Raw genomic sequence first — 18,155 nt, 5'->3', positions numbered from 1 at the left:
GAAATTACAGCCTCATGGGAGGCTCTGACAATGCTCAGTGCCAACACCGAGCTTCATCTCCTGCCACTCAAGGCACTATCTCTCTGTGAAGATCACTTCTCACTGGCTGTCTATGGACCCACGTTATTAATTCATCACAAGTCTGGGAGTCTGCCATGTATAGGGATGACACTGTTTTTCTTTGGGGGATGTCAGCCTTACAGCTGTCCTGAGGTAGACCACATTTCAACTTTCCACAGAATCGCTTGTGCTAGAGGTGGGCTGTTAGTATACAGATTGCTGAACCCCACCCTCAGAGTTTCTGAGTCAGTGCAACTGCGGTAAAGGCTGAGAATTGACATTTACAGTAAGCAAGGGTGAGGTGGAGGCTGCTGGTCCAGAACCCTTGGTGTAGACACAAGGTGCTCCTGCCATCTGGTGGATAAAGAGGTTCCTGCACCAAGGAGGGACCACATAGAAGTTAGCAACCCAGGTACTGTTTCTGTCATAGTGATTTTTAAAACCTTAGTGATGTACAGAGTATGCGGTGTAGTTACCATTTCATTGTATATGTCTAAATATTAGCTGATGCGTCTACTCTAAAACTGATATCCCTGTGACTGGCATTAAAGATGAACCCCAGCAGCAGTTCAGGGGCCCAGTGGACACTTATAGAATTGAGAACACACTTCTGACAGACATGCAGTTGAATACAGAATGGGCAGGTTATGGGATGATAGGTACAAACTGGTAAGCTTCTGACTCCCCATAGGTTTCTTCTCACAGGCAGCCTTCCTTGTTTGGCCCATTGGTTCCTACTAAAATCTCACCGTAATATCCCACTGTATTACTTCTTTGAAAGAGGTTTGCAGCTAGGGTGTTGCTTAATCCAGAGAGGTGAAGTCGAAGTTGGTGGGGATTTTCTGGCTTCAGAGAACCTTGATCAGGTATATTAACTCCTTCTCTGTTTCTGTGATAAAATTTAACAACCAAGGCAGCTTAAAGAAGAAAGAGTTTATGTGGGCTCATGGCTCCGGAGGGTTAGTGTCCATAATGATGGAGAGATGGCATGGCAGCAGGCAGCAGACTTGGTGACACCAGCTGAAGCTGAGAGCCGAGAGCTCATACCAGGAACCTCACGCAGGAGGCAGAGTGAACTGGGAATGGTGTGTGGCTTTTAGAACCCCAAAGCCTAGCCCCCCCACCCCTACCCTGTGACATACTTCCCACAGCAAGCTGTGCCTCATAAGCCTATGTAAACAGCCACCAGGTGGAGGACAAGCCTCCAGCTGCCCTAGACCATGGGAGTACCTCTCACTCAAGCCACCTCACATTGGTTGCCAACCCTGCCCAAAACACAGCCGGTATGCCACTCTCTCCCACTCTACAGGTGTCTGTGCCGCTTGGCCAAACTTGTCATCAGCACAGCTGCTTTGGTTCTTTGTGTCCTTCTGAATGAGAGAGAAAGAGAGTGCTATCACCATACCACTTTCAGGTGGAGAAATGAATTGCTTGGTGGATTCTTTCATTCTGGTTTCAAAAGTGCAAAAAAGAATGGCAAATGCTGCTGCCCAACATATGTAACATATGTAACATACATAAGTTCATATGTAATTCTGTGTGCAGTCTCCATTAGCAGTGTTACCCAGCATCAAGTTCGGGGAGATCTGCTTGGGATAAAATTCGGGACTCAGATGTAATTTTGAACCAATCCAGAGTCAAAGCGCACTAACAAGCAGGGATCTAAATCACCTAAGATAATTAATGAGATTTAGGATTAAGTCCAACTAAAACAAAATTGAATTTGCAACGGAGAGTTCCCTAATTGTGGTATTTCCAATCTTCTGAAAAGACCTAATTCAGTCATTTAGGAGCTAATTATCAAGAGGATTATCTGAGGCTTTACATTTTCTCATCCTTTCCTGTAAGTCCGGTAATATTTGAAGCCCTTAGGGGTTAGTAGATTGTAGGAAAATGATGGGGACATGCAAGAAGCCTCAGCCATTGGCTGCTCAGGCATCCTAGAAAAGGAGATGGAAAAAATAGGTAGGGCCTAGGGAAGAGAGAGATTATTGGCTCATAGAGAGTTTTACACATTTTTTAAAAATGTTTTTTTAAGTCAGCTCCTAGTGTTTTGGATACTGTTATGACATAATAAAACAAAGTGTGTTTTTGTGGTTCTTCTACCCACTCCCCATACCCTGAAATGCCTGATTTTGTTTGTTCTATGCTTTAAGAGATACTTCACATTCCTGATTTTATCAGTTTTACTCAGCTGAAATAATTATGCAATCAGCTTAATTAAAAAATATTCTCATATGAGCCAGGTATGGTGGTGCATGCCTGTGATCTCAGCACTTGGGAGGCAGAAGCAGGCAGATCTCTCTAAGTTCTAGGTCAGCCAGGCCAGCCAGGCCAGCCAGGCCAGCCAGGACTATCCAGTGAGATCCAATCAGGGAAAAAAAAAAGTGTTTTGATGTAATGTGCTTAATGACTTTTTCCGGTATCTTATTGATTTACCTTTTTTCTTTTGCCTCCAGATTTGTCTTGTGTGAGCTTCATGCCATATCTTCTAGAACTAAATGCTTCTCAGAACAGGCTGACTACCTTCTTCGATTTCAGCCCACCCAAAAACCTCAAGGTATACTTGTCAATACACTAATCACATATGGTGAGTGCTTAAACAGTCTAGAGAGAACTAGTGGAGAGAGTCACACTAAGATGTAGACCAACAGTGTGGGTGTCTGAACTGAAATACAGACAAGTGTCTGTGCCACTGGCTTTGCCAAAAGATACTCCATCAACATAGAGTCCTTGGGAGAGCTTTGCTGAAACTTTATTCCTTGTCTCTTTGCCAAATTTCTTCTTTTCTTTCTTTTTCTATTTTTATTTTTTTCAGGACAGGGTTTCTCCATGTATCAGTCCTGGCTGTCCTGGAACTTGCTCTGTAGACCAGTTGGCCTCGAACTCACAGAGATTCGCCTGCCTCTGCCTCCCAAATGCTGGGATTAAAGACATGTGCCATTGCCACCCAACTATTTTATTTTCTTAGATTAACAAGGAGATTTTTCTTGATTATTACTTCTTTGGTCTTGTGCAGCTCCAGCTTCTGCCATTCTGGCCCCAGCCTCCCGAATGCTGGTAGTTCAGGCATGTGTCTCCTCATGCAGCTCCTTTTTCCTAATTTAAGAGTAGTAGCTATTATGTTTCTTTTGTTATAGCAGTGCAGTTCTATCTGGAAAAAGATGATACAGATTTTCCTCAGTGCAAACTTTGCCTCCTTATTCAACTTTGGCTTTTTAAAGAAAATAATACTTTATTACTAATCAGCTGGCTCTGCCCAGAGAGTAGTCATGGTCAGGGATGCAGGCTCTCTGGGCACTGGTGTCTGGCAGCTTTGTTCCTCGTAGTGTCTGACACCAGCTGGCAGCACGACAAAGGTGGGAGGAGCAGCAGGCAGCACCCTCTGGTTTTAGAGCTCCCACAAGTCTTGCAAGCATAGGCTCTTGTATAGCCTGGGAAGTCAGACCTCCATAGAAATAGCCTTTGGTGGTAGCTGTCACCACAGTTTCCAACGAGGCCTGGATAGCAGGATTTCCCTCAGCCTTTGACAGTGGCTGGTGTTAAAGTTCCTGGGCTTTTAGAGACTGACTCTGGACCCTAAAATCTTGGCAGATCTCTGGAATTCTTCAGTGACAGTGGCCAGCAGTTGCCATTTTCTGTCTCTCACAGCCTTCAGCCTCTGCTCTCTTCTCTAGTTTCTGTAGTCACCCTACTCCTGCCCTGGCCATTCTCTCAAACTCATCAGCTGCGTCTTCATCAGCTCTGGAGGAGCCGGTTCCCTGCCACCTTTTGTAGCTTGGCTTTTAGCTCTGCATCTGTTCTCACTGCTGTCGCTTTGATGCGTCCATCGTTACCACTGCTCTGCTGTCCCTATAGCTGCCTTCTTCATGTTACCAGCTCACTTCAGAGAAGCCTGGGCCTGGGCCTGTTGTTATATAACCAATAGAGCCAGCATTAAAAAAAAAAAAAAAAAAAAAAAGTCTCTTAACCAGCTTACTCCTGGAATCTCTACTACCTGTTTATATATCCAGAGTAGTTGTATTGGACCAATCACAGTTCCCCTTGCGTGGAAATGAAGGGTTGTGTTTGCACCAATGCTTTCCCACCAATTAGAACAGTCCCTCAGCTGGGCCATCAGAGAAGCGAGCCCCTTCTGACCTTGGTGGAAATTATTGCAAGGCCACCTAGAGTTGTGACAAAAAAACAAACAAAACCCAAAATAACAACAACAAAACTGCCCTGGCTGAGGCTGTGCCATCAGGAACTGGAGTGATCAGCTAGGTAGTTTTTGCAAGGCTTCTATGGGATGTTCAAAATGTCTGGCATAAGGTAGGCTGGCAGGCTTGTTGCCTAACATTTCTCTTGTTCCAGGTGGCCAAGGCATGAAGAGAGTCCAGCAACTGCCAGTTAGGGAGCCAGATTGTCCTATCCCCTACATCTTTTCTTACTTCTAGAAAACCACCAGGAGGAATGCTCACAATAAGAATGTTATGAATTATGAATTGACACAAATAGTATTTTTAACACTTTAACAGTGCTGAGTACCTGACCAGTGCCCCAGAGAGGGGGCAGGGGCTTTCCTCTGCCCCACTGTGTGACTCCATCCTTGTTCCCTGCACTTGCTTTTGAGCTTGTTCGTTGAAAGCAGGAATGAAGCACGTGTTTGGGGAATGGCTTGCTATGTGTGGAGTGCCATTTCTTCTGCTCCCAGGGGCACCCAGGTTACCTGTGGTTTTTGGGAAAGTGAGATTCTAACCTGGCAGCTGGGCAGGAGGTGTGCCTGAGACAGAGCTTCCTGGCCCAGCTGAGGGGTCACAAGGATGCTGGCTCCCAGACTTTCACCACTGCAATCACTTGGGGGAACTTGGAGACATATTAAGGTGCAGATCCCTGTGCCAGAGATTCTGATTTAAATGGCTCAAGGAAAGGCCTGGGCTTTGGACTTGTTAAATGGTCCCCAGATGACCCTAATATTCTAACCAATTTAAAAACCATTGCCCTAGAACATGGGATAAGCTTTCTCCTGTTGGACTCAAATATTTAACAAAAATATTATTTTAAGGAATGAATGAACAACAACTCTTAACTTTTATTATATATTTATTTTGTTTATAAACCTAGTTAACTTAGATCCAAGTTCTTCTGCTTAGACTTGAACCAAAATGAAAATCTATTTGAAATCAACAACTTAGCATTCTCCATTCTGACATCGAAACACCTTGGTCTCTTTTATAGTTTCCTGTCATTCTCCTTTGATACACACACACACACACACACACACACACACACTCGATCTTTCACTTTTTGCCTGTGCACTATTTCTATGACCGGAAAGGCTGCCTCAGTTGCCTGTCTGTACTCGGGGGGGGGGGGGGGGAGGGGTGTGCTGTGTGGTCTCAAGCTTACTAAGAGCTGCATTTGCTCAGTCTTTTCTGCTGCCCTTTTTGCTTTGTATCCTAGGGAAGTCAGTCACAGGGACAGCCTGGCCCTCCCCTCAGAAGTTATTCTAGGAGTTTCCTGTCATCACCCCAAACCCCTCTCCAGAAGACCTCACAAACCAACAAGACAAACCATGTACTCCATCTTCAGGGGTTTAACTTCTTGGAGACTTCATATCCAGACTTCCAGAGAAAACTTGCCATGTGCCAAACTGCCCTGATGAGGTCTTTCAACCCTAGAGCATCTATACAGTCCTCAAATGGAATGCTGAGGCTTTCTGGTGGTTTCAATGTATTACCTTATTTAAGCCCGTAAAGCTTCAAGCTTTAATCCCAGCATGTGAGAGGCAGAGGCAGGCAGATCTCTGAGTTTCAGGCCAGTGAGGGATATATAGCAAGTGAGACCCTGGAGGGGAGGGGAGGGGAGGAAAGGGAGGCTATGAAACCTCAGGTTGCGGGTCTATTCTTGTGTGCCACAAAGAAGACTTTCTTCCTCAGTTCCCTCTCACGGTGGTGACAGTAGGGTCCTGGTTAGAAAAGACAGAGAGGGATGCCTGGTTTGACCATAGTGCACCTATAGCTGTCAGTTCTAAGTCTGTCCAAAAACATGTCTTCTTTTTTGCTATTAGGCACTGTAGTGACCTTGAAAGAAAACAACATGTAATATATCATTCTCTTTTTGTGACCAGAAGGTGGATTTTTCCTCCAACAAGATTTTTGGAATGAATGACCTTTCAGCTTACCGCACTCTCACTCAACTAATTTTGGACAGTATCCTTTGGATGCATGAAAGGGAGACGCTGGTGTCTAGCCCCATTGAAGAAGGTGTTACAGACTACACAGAAAGGCAGCAGATAAGTGATTTTCCTAAAGTGTGTAACTCGTGTAACTAAGAATTGCTAGTCATAAAACAAGCAATCGTATTTGTTTTTCAAGGATCAGTTCTATATGCTAAAGCTTGCCATAGGTTTCTAACCCTAGCAAACAGAGAGAGATGGTCCTTGACATGAATGCAAGCTTGTTTCTGATTTTAGAGCTAGGGAAGCTCTGTTTAATGAACATGTTTCTTCAAATTTACTTAAACTTTTGCCTTATTTTATATAAATTCAGAATCTGAAAAATGTAGATTTATCATGAGGAAAATTAATAGTTATTCTATGGAAGAATTCATACTTCTGCTTTTAAATAAAACAAGTGATCCTAGTATATTATCTCTATCCATCCATCCATCCATCCATCTATCTGTCTGTCTATCTATCTATTTGTGTTGGGATCAAACTGGGGACCTTATATATGCTTGGTTAAGTTCTCTAATACAGACCTATACCTCCAGCCCTTTGAGCATATTTAAATATGCTTAACTTAAAACAAAAGAAAAGTCCAGTTTTTAGTGTGCCGTTACCTTTGGGAACATACATGTATGCATTGCATAAGTCAGACTCCTATGCAAACAGCATGTCGAGTTCAATTTGTATAGCCTAAAGAGTTAACTGAAGGTCTGTGAATCTAATGAGCTTGAGTTTTCTTTACACCAGGGACTGATATTCTCTGGGTAATAAGAGGGCAAAGCCTTCTGTTGTTCAGCAAGTATCTTTCTCCCCACTTGAGAATTGAGGGGGGTAGGGTGGTGCATGAGTTGATTGCCCCTGAGTGTCTCATTCCAGGGATGAGGTAGCAACTTGTTTGTAATAAGCCTAAGATTACAGAGGTGGTGTTCTTGGAGCTGTACTTTGTAGAGAAAGTCTTTACTTATATTTGGAAGACTAGAACACAGTCTTTCCCCTTTTTGAACTTACAGATGAAAATAAGCAGTAAGTGAACAGTTAGATGGTGCTCATGATTAGCCCAGTAGACACATCAGATAATGATTTCAACAAAGTTTCCATGCAAACCAGAGGTGCACATGTAAGCAACACGTTTCTATCGAACCTTGGCTTCTTGCTTCACCATTGTGTGTACTGAATGTTCAGAGAGGGGGAGGGAAGAGAGAGAGAGAGAGAGAGAGAGAGAGAGAGAGAGAGAGAGAGAGAGAGAAATCTACTCACTCTAAGCCATGCAAAAGAATGCTGCCCAGAAGGACCAGGAGAGCACAGCCTGGAACTTTCTAGAAATCCAGATCCTTGGGCTCCGTCCAAGGCCTATTTGAATCAAGTATTTTGACAATTTGAGTGCACATTAAAGCTAAGAATCTGGCTGTACCTCGGAGCCCTGCCTGTCAGAAGAAGCACTCAGAGGCCCTGCCTCTGCCTCAGGGTACTCAGAGACCACCGTGCAGTTGGATATGGAGAACTTTCATTCTGGAAAGACATCTTCAGTGTGCAGCCCAGAATTGCCAAAGAAAAGAACTCTCACACACTGTAGACTCAAAACATTTCTATCATGAGGGTTTTCATTTTTTAAATCAATTTAGCTTTCCATGTACAAAAGTAAAACATTAGAACTTTGTGAATGTCAAATAATATAGTGATATCATAAAGAAAGGAATTAGGTTTTCTTTTTTAAATGTTGACATTTGACACAGCAGTCGAGTCTTATCATTGACATACAAAGAGAAGTAATTATTACATCAGCACTAATAGAAATCCAGTGCCTGGGCATATAGAGTACATCATGATATCCTTATCTGTGTTTGAAAAACTACAAAGACAAACAGCCAAAGCAAACTGTCCTTCTTGAGCTGTAAATGAAATAAAATTACAAACACTTTAATATCAGAAATTCTATATATAATTAACATTAACAGATTTGGGGAAATAAACCTTTTTTTTCAATAAAGAAAAGTAATAATGTAAAATTTAATGGAATCCATCATCATTTTTTTATTACATTTTACAATTTATCTGGTATACATGCATGTTTGTAAGTGCACACAGCACAGTGTCTGTGTGGAGGTCAGAAGACAACTTCTGGGAGTTAGTTCTCTCTTCCCACCATGTGGGTCTCAGGGATCCTACTCAGTCCATCAGACTTGGTGACAGGTGCCTTTTGGCCTCTTTCCAGCTCCCAAATCCAGTACCTTTCACAATACAACTCAGGACACTAGAAATAAAGGGGTTTCTCTGAGTATGTTCTCTACAGAGGTATTTTAAGCACACTAATCTAGAAGTGCCAGCTGCTGGGAAGCGCACTGAGTGAGGGGCTCTCTTTGTAACTTCTCTGTGCCCATAAAAATTAGCTCAACCACTTTTCAAAAACAGCTTTAAATTCTCTTAAAGTGTGACAGTGAGTATCCACACTTACTATGACCTGGTACTTCTGGCTTCTGCTGAGTTTATCACATGTGTGCCTAGAGGCTTGCAGAACAGTACTGATTGTGCTGTTTGCTGCAATAGCAAAAATGAAGACACACCAACTGCTCATCAAGAAGAGAAGATATAAATAAATTATGTTACTGTCAGGTAATAGCAAATGCTACTTTAGTGAAAGTAGATGAAATATACCAATGGATTGCAACAGAGATGAATATTTATGATTTTTTTAGACCTTATTTTCGTTTGTGAATATTCTGCCTGCATGTATGTATGTGTACTGTGTGAATGAATGATAACCTGTGGAGGGCAGCAGGGGGCAACAGATCCCCTGGACCTATCGTAACAGAAGTTTGTGAGCCTCCATGAGGATGCCAGGAATTAAACCTGGATCCTCTGCAAAAACAACACACTCTCTTAACTACTGAGTCATCTCTCTATCCCAGGGATAATTTTTAATGAAAACAAATACAATCAAGGTATAACAGGGAAAAAGAACTCAATATAGTATTTCTGAGAGGCAGATACAAAGATCAAACAGGAGGGGTGTGTATGTGTGTGTGTTTGTGCTTTAGAACTGAAGTTCAGGGTCTTATAAATGCACCAAAATCCCAGCCCCCTTATGTTTTTAATAGTCTATTCTATCCAAGAATTAAAAATTGGATCTTTTCATTTATTTGTGTGTGTGTGTGTGTGTGTGTATCACATGAGTGCAGTGTCCATGGAGGCCAGAAGAGGGTGTTGGATCCTCTGGAACTGGAGTTACAGGCAGTTATGAGCTGCCTAATGTGGGTGCTGGGAACCAAACTCAGGTCCTTCGCAAAAGCAGTATGTAGTATTAACTACTGAGCCTTCTTTCCAGCCTCAAACCCTGAAAATTCTTAGCTGAACCATTTGAAAATAATTTAAACCAATTATGCTTGTAACATAAAATGATAATAGTAGGTTATATTAATATCTTGAACTACATTGTTAACTATAAGGTGTCAATTTTTTGCTTTATCATATTAGATTATTTTGTCCTTTCCTATGTATGTAATTGATGATTAGTGGGTAATCATCCTAAATTACTAGGTGAGAAACTTAGTCAGGGTGAATGTATTTATTATCAAGTAAAGATGTATTTTATTCTTTGCCTTTAAAGCATTGACTGGTTGCTGATAAAAGCATGATTTGTAGAATTTTAAATCTAGACAGGATTTTAAAGGTCACTTAGCACTAATCAATATTCTGTGTATTTTATGGAGAAGGAGCAGGGAAGGTCAGCACCTTGCTGGGGCTCCCTGGCGAACAGCTGACCTGAGGTTTCTGTTCTGAATTCTTTCGGTTTACCCACGTTGCAATGTGCTGAGCAATTGCTATGTTTTATAATACTGCCATTTAAGCCATATGCGTATTTCCTTACTCCTTGAGATTCACTCTTGTGGCAAAGACCATTTTTCACTGGTAAGATGATAGAGATCTAATAGGATTGGTTGTGATTAAAGCCATCATTGTGTCTCTCTCCACTAAGAGAATCGTGATGGATTTTGGCATTATTTCTCAGTAACTGTTTTCTGTACACCCAAACCATATTTTATGATTGTAGACAAATGAATAAAAGCAAACGCTGAACTAGTGAATAATTCATGTCAGGCGTTTATGAACTTCTGACAGCATTGCCGAGGTGTAAAAATATATTGTTGGGTTCCCTCGACCATGGCTATAAAGTTATGCTTAAGTGCCACAGGGTTCCTTCACTTGGTTTCCACAACAATCTAAAATTCCTCTGTAAATGATTTATTCACAGAAATGGTAAAACTTCAGAACTGGAAAGCAATGTGATGATTTTGAGTCTTTCTCCTGATAGCCCTCCTTTAATATTATAATGCTCCTAAGAGGATTAATCCAGTGAACTAATTCACTGGAATAGTTTAGTGACTTATCAGATTGTACTTCTTATCAGCAACTCCTGAGCCCTCAAAAAGAACATTAAATAATAATGTTAGGAGGAAGAGCAAGAAACACACCAGGAAGGGTCTTAAAATAAGATAATTGGGGATTAGAGTGTTGAAGGTGTTCTAGCTGAGAAGGTGTGGCTAGCTGGGAACTCAAAGCTCCTCACCACCCAGTCATGGGTACGGGTCAGAGTCACCACTGGCAGTGACTAATAATGTGACTGTAGGAATAAGCAGGATGGCTGTGTAAAGAATGTGTTCATTCTTGGGAAATGTGTTCTAGGACTCCTCAGATGCCCAAGCCTGGATGCTCAATGTTTATAATGAGTTAGATGTCGTATATGAGTTAGATGTGATCTCAAACATTGTTATGCCATATTGTTAGGTAACAATGACAAAGGGAGAGTCTATATGACTTTGATACAGTTGTATGTTTTTTGCAAGTGTGCTTATCATGTGGTTGATTGTCTGAATGAAAAGGTGTGGAATCTATGCAAATTTTAGGCCATTGTATCATTTACTTGTGAGCCCAACCTATGGTGCACTGCAAGTCCTTCAGTGTCAAGGGGAGTGACTTGGGAGGTGGGAGGAAATGGAAGGAAGTGAGCACTGTTCTCAACAGGGGAACTTGTTACATTCCTTATTCTTTGCATAACATCCTGACTAACCAGAACGGGATCCGCTGGAGCCTGGGCTGTGATTACAGTAAGGCCTCCACATTTCTCTTTTCTTTCCTCCTGCTTCTCATTTCAGAAAACATGGCTGGTAGCAGTCATAGGTAGAAAGGAAGCTGGAGGTAGCAGGGTTGCTAAGGCAGTTTCTGAAGTCTCAGAACTAAGCTTCCAGTCCCTGACGTCACAGTCACTGTTCGCTGTCCAGTATTCTAGCTCCTCTCCCTGGCCAGCTTCTAGTAGACTGCTATCACAGCTGCCCACTGCAGCCAGTCTACTCTGCTGCTATTTGCAGCATCTTCCCCTTGGTGGGAATGGAGCTTCCATGACACTAGTGTTCAGAAACACAGTTTACATGCTTTTTTCTCTCTGACACTGAGCAGATGGCTATTTGAAGTTTTCATGGCTGAATTTTTGTTGCCAAAGATTGCTTGCTGCACAGATATTTCATATACAGCTGTGAGAGGTCATTTAGTCTCTCATTTCCTATATTTCATGTTCATCTTTCACAACAGTGCAGAGCTGAAAAGAGCTGGCCTTTTTCTATTTCCAAAATCATTGTTTAACCAGCCCAAAGGGATCTGAAAAATAGTGTTTGTGAGTAAATACCTGTTTGTATGGTTGTTTTTGGCAGACACCTTTTTCATAGGAGATTTGAAATGGTGTATTGACCACAACAAAACTATTTCTGCCTGTGGGTAAATCTGGAACCAATAGGAGAAACCTAGAAATTTCTGCTACATTTGGTGACATCTTTATCCAGTTTTTTCTAAATCTCTTTCTAGTCCAGCTCTTTAATTTCATTCCTAGCCCTGAGTTATCCATTTTCATGCTAAGAATTAGAGGACATGATTCCTTGGCCCCATGTGATTATAATTTAGTCATGACATTAGTGCCTTATAATTTGAAGAATAGCTCATTCACACCCTTTTTCAAACAAACTTGTTCTTTGACAGTTTCATGCATGCATATATTGCCTATTGGCTATTCTTATGCTCACCCTCATGCCTTTCCTGTAAGTACCCTTTCTTCCCCATAAGCCCCTTTCCTACTCTTATGTCTTTTTGTTTTGTTTTGTGACTCACGGAGTTTAACAAGGGCTGTCTGTGTGATCATGGGTTTAAATTATCCACTGGAGCACCGGAGCCTGATAGCTCACCAGTGAGTATACAACTCACTGAAAAGAGTGGCCAGTCCCCTAAATATATCAGTATCTAGAGTTTAGGAAAGGGGGTAGGTCTCCGTGATTGCCTTCTTCATCTTGACTGTTGACAAGGCCAATCTTATGCAGCTTGGTGCTAAAACAGCTGCTCTGAGATTGTGATTGTGACAGCTGTGTTATGCCCAGAAGACAGAATTTTGCAGCTCTTCTTCCAATATATCAGCTCTCACATTATTTCCATAGAGCTTACCAAGTCATAGAGGAGTGGCTTAAATGTCCTGTTTAGGGCCGAGCTCAACCATCACGTATTTCAGCATTTTCACAGAGACCCATGAGTCTCTGTGTTCACCATCATTCACTGCAAAGAGGAGCTTCTCTTACTAAGACTGAAAGTTGCATTTTTTTATGGACATAAATAAATATTTTGAAGGAAGTTTGGTTCTATGTCAATTTAGCTAAACAACAATAGTTAAGTTCCCTTGGAGCCCATGGCTTCTCCAACCATGGGTTTTCAATCAAGTTTGCAGTGCCAGGCATGAATTCTCCCCTGTGCCTTGAATACAGAGACAGTTGGTTACTCCATAATAGCTGTAATATTATTATTCCAGTTTCATACCCAATTTTTATTTTTTTTTCTCCATGACTTACCTCCCAGCCTCATACCAACTTGTTACAAATGCAAAATCTGATAGGAAAAAATTGTGTAAGCCATCTAGGAGTTTTGAATTTATCCTTTAAATTTAAAAAAAAAAATTATTTATGTGTGTATGTATGTGTGTGGTATGTGCACATGAGTACAAATACCCGTGGGGACCTGAAGAGGGCATCAGATTTTCTGGTGCTGGATTCATAGATAATCGTGAACTGTCTGATGTGCGTGCAGGCTTCCAAACTCAGGTCTTCTGCAAAAACAGTACATATTCTTCACCAGGAAGTCACCACTCCAGCCCCTTATATGAGAATTTAAAAAAATTAAACAGGATACCTGATCAACATTTTGAAACGGTTAACCTGACTTTAGCATGTAAGGTTAGCATGGATATTAAGGAAATCCACTGATGCTAAAGGTGAGTTAGGTTGGCAGATGAGTGAATACAAATAGCAGTTAAAGACACCCTTTAAAGCAATAATGCCAGGTCTTGGTGATTCCATTAGATGCTGTGAAGACCATGAAGAAATGGTCGTGTTACAGGCTACCTGGGAGGGAGGGCTGGTCTCTGATGGAGCAGTGGCATTCATCCCTGGGAACTAGTCAGGTGGTTTGAGGCCAGAAAAGGCTGAGTAGGACACTTGGCTTTGGAATTGCAGTTTGGGATGATTGTAAGCTTGGGACACAGGATAAACTTAAAATGTGATTGGTGAGAACAGAAACAACAAATGGTGATATGAGAGCAGCCTTCCAGCTTCTGCACTTGAACAGAAGAGAAGCCAGAACCAATGGGATAAAGGACCACTCCCCTTTGTGAGAGAGTGTTGGTCTTCCCATTTGTTTTCATAGGGTGACTGTCTTCCTGCCTGAGGGGAGCCACATGAGTTGCTCATGGAGGTCATTAACTAACTGAGGGAAGCACCAGGAAGCAGCTCTGAAAGGCTGTTTCCTTCCATGGTATTTAATGAATCACATGTGGATACAAATGCTATGCCTCTGATATATTATAAAATTGATATTTTATCCTATGTGAAAAACATGTCAAGATTTAGGGCTCATTCCACCTGGGGCAAATAATGTTCCTTTAAACTCTTGTGTGATTTTTTTTTAGTGATAATTATAACATTGATTTTACTGATTTTATATACACACACATAATGTATTGTATATAATTTTAAAATATTTCCAAAGACTTGGAATAAGATTTTCCTTAAACGTAGCCGTTGTGCACAGACAACATGATAGACGAAATCTGTGGGCTGGAGAGTTGCATCAGCTTGACCCACCTTAGCCTGGCTGGCAACAGGATCACAACAATTAATGGCCTAGGCACGTTATCCATCAGAGTGCTTTGTCTGGTGAGTCCACATCTCATTCTTTGTAGAAGTGGTGGATATTGTTCAAGAAGTATAGGAATTGTGACTGCTAAGAATTTGTCTTTTCTCCTTATGGTATCTGCTGTGCATACATTCTCTCTCCCTCCCTCCCTCTCCTCTCTCTTTCTGTGTGTGTGTGTGTGATCAATAGTCCATATTGAAGTAAAGCCAGTTTCAAATTTGGTATCCAAATAAAAAATTTTTTAGATGATTGATTTTTTTATGCTATGTTAGAAGGTATATTTTAATAACAGTTTGTAATATATAGTTTTTGGTGAAAATAACATTTGGGCATAGTAAACATGTTTGTTGCTGCTTGTACTTTATTGGATGCAAATGGATCACTGAAGCACTGAGCTCAGGCAGCCTATCTATACAAATGCATGCTAGTCTCCTGCTCTAGAAGGTGTAAGTCATGCTGAGAATAAACACATAGTTCCAGTCAGAAAGAAGAGGATGCAGCTAGTCCTGATGAGACCCAGTCAGATAGTAGGGAAGGAGAACCTCCCTTATCAGTGGACTAGGGGAGGAGCATGGGGGAGAAGGGAGAGGAAGGGTGGGACCTGGAGGAGATGAAGGAGGGAGCCACAGCCAGGATACAAAGTGAATAAATTGTAATAAATAATAATAAAAATTATTTTCCTGAAAAAAAAAAAAAGATTCCATCTGCTTGCTGTTTCCCAAAGAAAATGTCTTTTTAAGCCTTGTGACATGCTACATGACTAAAACTCAAATGAAAATGGAGAGTGTTTGCTAACAAGATCCAAGAGTCCCAAAGATATACGTAATATTTATAAATTACAGTATGGGTTACTAGTGTGTGAGAAAGGGTGCTAATGTTTACACACAGACTCTTCCTTTTTTCCTTTCTCCTCCCTCCCAGCCTGAGATGGCTCTGCTGCCTTTATTACACCCGTCAGAGGGTGGGCAGGGAACATTTTGTGGAGGCTTGTATCTTACTAATGTTTATGTCTTTCTCACAGGAGCGTGTTAAACTATGAAATCATACCTTGGGCTAGGTTTACATTTTTTAATTTAAAATTATTTTTTATTTTATGTGTATGAATGGTTTGCCTACATAATTGTGTGTGTACCATTTTCATGCCTGGTGTCCAGGAAGGAAGGAGAGGGTGTAGGATTCCCCTGGAACTGGTGTTACAGGTAGTTGTGAGCCACCATGTAGGTTCTGGGAAGCAAACCTTGACAAGTTTTCTGAGCCATCTCTCAGCTTCATGTACACATCTTTTACATATACATAGAAATTCTTTATTTAGCTATAGATCACCAATGTTTGGCTCTGGTGATTTTTCTTTCCTCTTAAAGCTCAAAATACTATGTAAAGACTATTCTAACCATCCATAGAATTCAGTGAGGGCAGAGGGCAGGCATTCTAGTACCATGCATAGAAAGATTTCATAAAAAAAAAAAAAAAAAAAAAAGAAAGAAAAATTTCATAATTCACCTAGGATTTTATGGTTTTTGCCTGCATGTTTTAGGCATGTTAGCAAAAATATGAATGAAGTTGAGTCTAATAAACTAGATTTAAAAACGTTAACTTATAAAAGAAATTTTAAGCAATTTTTATTAAGTATCTTTTAATCTTTTTTCTTTTTAAAAATTTTTTAAAGTTAATTTTATTTATATATTTATTTATTACAATTTATTCACTTTGTATCCCCGATGTAGCCCCTTCCTTTGCCCCCTCCCAGTCCCATCCACACTCCCTCTTCTTCTCCCCCTGTGCCCTTTCCCTAGTCCCTTGAGAGGGGAGGACCTCCTCCTCTTCTATCTGACTCTAGCTTATCAGATCTCATCAAGGCTGGCTGCATCATCTTCCTCTGTGGCCTGGCAAGGCTGCACTCCCCAGGGAAAGGTGATCAAAGAACCTGCCACTGAGTTCATGTCAGAGACAGTCCCTGTACCCCTTACTAGGGAACTCACTTGGAAACTGAGCAGCCAACAGGCTTCCTTTGAACAGGGTGTCTAGGTACTCTCCATGCATGGTCCTTCATTGGAGTATCAGTCTTGCTGGCCACCCTGGGCCCAGACGTTTTGGCTCTGTTGTTCTCCTTGTGGAGTTCCTGTTCCCTCTAGGTCTTTCTATCTCCCTCTTCTTCCATAAGGATTCCAGCACTCTGCCCAAAGTTTGGCTATGAGCTCAGTATCTTCTTTGATACCCTGGTGGGTAGAGTCTTTCAGATGTCCTCTGTGGAAGGCTGTTGTCCTGTTCCTTGTCTTCTACTTCTGATGTCTATCCTGTTTGCTCTTCTGAATGAGGATTAAGCATTTTCCCTAGGTTCCTCCTTGTTGTTTAGCTTCTTTCAGGCTTTTATAAAATAAATTTAAGAAAGTAAATTACATTGGAAAATTACAACAATCCAAAGAGCTATTGTTAGCATTTTGCTATTTTGCTCACCATTTTGAAGTTTCTTAGAAATTTCCCTTCTTCTTTTCCTCCTCATTCATCTTCCTTCCCTCCCCCTGCCTGTGTGTGTGTTGTATTTGTCCGTTTGTGGGCCAGGCTGGCATTGAACTTGTGGTGGTCTTCTTGCCTCTTCCACCTGATTACAGCTGTGAAAGCCTCCACCCCAGGCTCTTTTGTATGTCCCATCAACTTTTAGTAGATCATGAGTGGCAAGACCCATTAAGTGGTGACAATAACTATTATAAACAGCACATTTCACTTTCATTCTGTTTTTCATAACCACATAACCCTCGCTGACACTAGCATCTTCACTGGTATTTTTTTTTTTTCTGCTAATAAATGAGATAGATTGTTCTAGTTCCTGTACCCAGCACCCAAGGTGGTCTAGTAAGTACAGCAAATGCTATTACTCATTTTCACTGAGATTCTGAAAATTGGAAAATTGTCTTTTCCAAATCTGAATGAAAGTTATAACCAAAAATGACACATATTTGCTTTATTAGTTTTTCTTGACTTTATTTTTAACTCATGGAATCAGAAAATCATTTGATTTAGCCGCTGACAAGAGTTCAGTTTACAGCAAAGTCAGAAGAACAACCCACCTACTAACACTTGGCCTTCTGCTTCCATGGGACCTGTAGAAGCTGGCCAGGGAACCTCCCAGCTTGCCAGTGGCCATTCTATTCTGTTAGAACACAGTGACAGTGCAGACCTTCAACTTTACTTTGCCAGAGTAGAAGCCAGTTGGGTCTTCTTGATCCATGGGTAGATGAGCAAAGTTCTTTTATTTAATTCACTTCAAACAGCTTTTCTCTGAAAGTGTTTTTTCTGCTATTCACTGCGAGGCTGGAGGAACTGTGTGGAGAAACTTCATGTCTACACCCAAGAGGAAGCCAATGGGTTCTCAGTGCTGGACAAAGGCTGTACCTAGCTGGCTTTCAATCAGAAATTCTGTGATTCTCAACCTCTCTCACTCTGCTCTCTTTTATGACCATAGGCTATCTAATTAAACTTTTTATGCCTCACTCTGCTGAGATCATCTAACACTTTGGAAGTCATCAGAGACGCTGAAGAATATTACATCTGTCTAGCATACAGAAAATGCTTCACAGTCCTTTTTGGGGAAAAGTGTATTGTATATAAATTTGATATGTGGGCAGTGTTTGAATGGGAGATTGAACACTCATTTCAATACATTAAATCGATA

General features: G+C 41.3%; 1 protein-coding gene across 4 annotated transcripts in view; it reads left to right on the top strand.

Annotated features, from left to right (window-relative positions):
* Lrguk (leucine rich repeats and guanylate kinase domain containing) overlaps nucleotides 1-18,155 on the top strand; it is a 108,919-nt gene that overhangs the window by 12,069 nt on the left and 78,695 nt on the right. For 3 of the 4 annotated variants that reach the window (XR_009590762.1, XM_060380212.1, XM_060380209.1), the window contains exons 4-6: nucleotides 2,520-2,620; nucleotides 6,170-6,251; nucleotides 14,381-14,505. Coding sequence is in view for 3 of the 4 variants with exons in the window: in XM_060380212.1 (XP_060236195.1) it covers nucleotides 2,520-2,620; nucleotides 6,170-6,251; nucleotides 14,381-14,505 (308 nt within the window). In the remaining variant the exon portion in view is untranslated. The remainder of the gene's footprint in view (nucleotides 1-2,519; nucleotides 2,621-6,169; nucleotides 6,252-14,380; nucleotides 14,506-18,155) is intronic. The other variant, XM_060380210.1, reaches the window with a different exon arrangement.

The sequence above is a fragment of the Meriones unguiculatus genome, chromosome 3, assembly GCF_030254825.1.
Source record: "Meriones unguiculatus strain TT.TT164.6M chromosome 3, Bangor_MerUng_6.1, whole genome shotgun sequence".
Lineage (NCBI taxonomy): Eukaryota > Metazoa > Chordata > Mammalia > Rodentia > Muridae > Meriones > Meriones unguiculatus.
The sequence above is the reverse complement of the archived record's forward strand: the minus strand, read 5'-3'. Positions and strand labels throughout refer to the sequence as shown.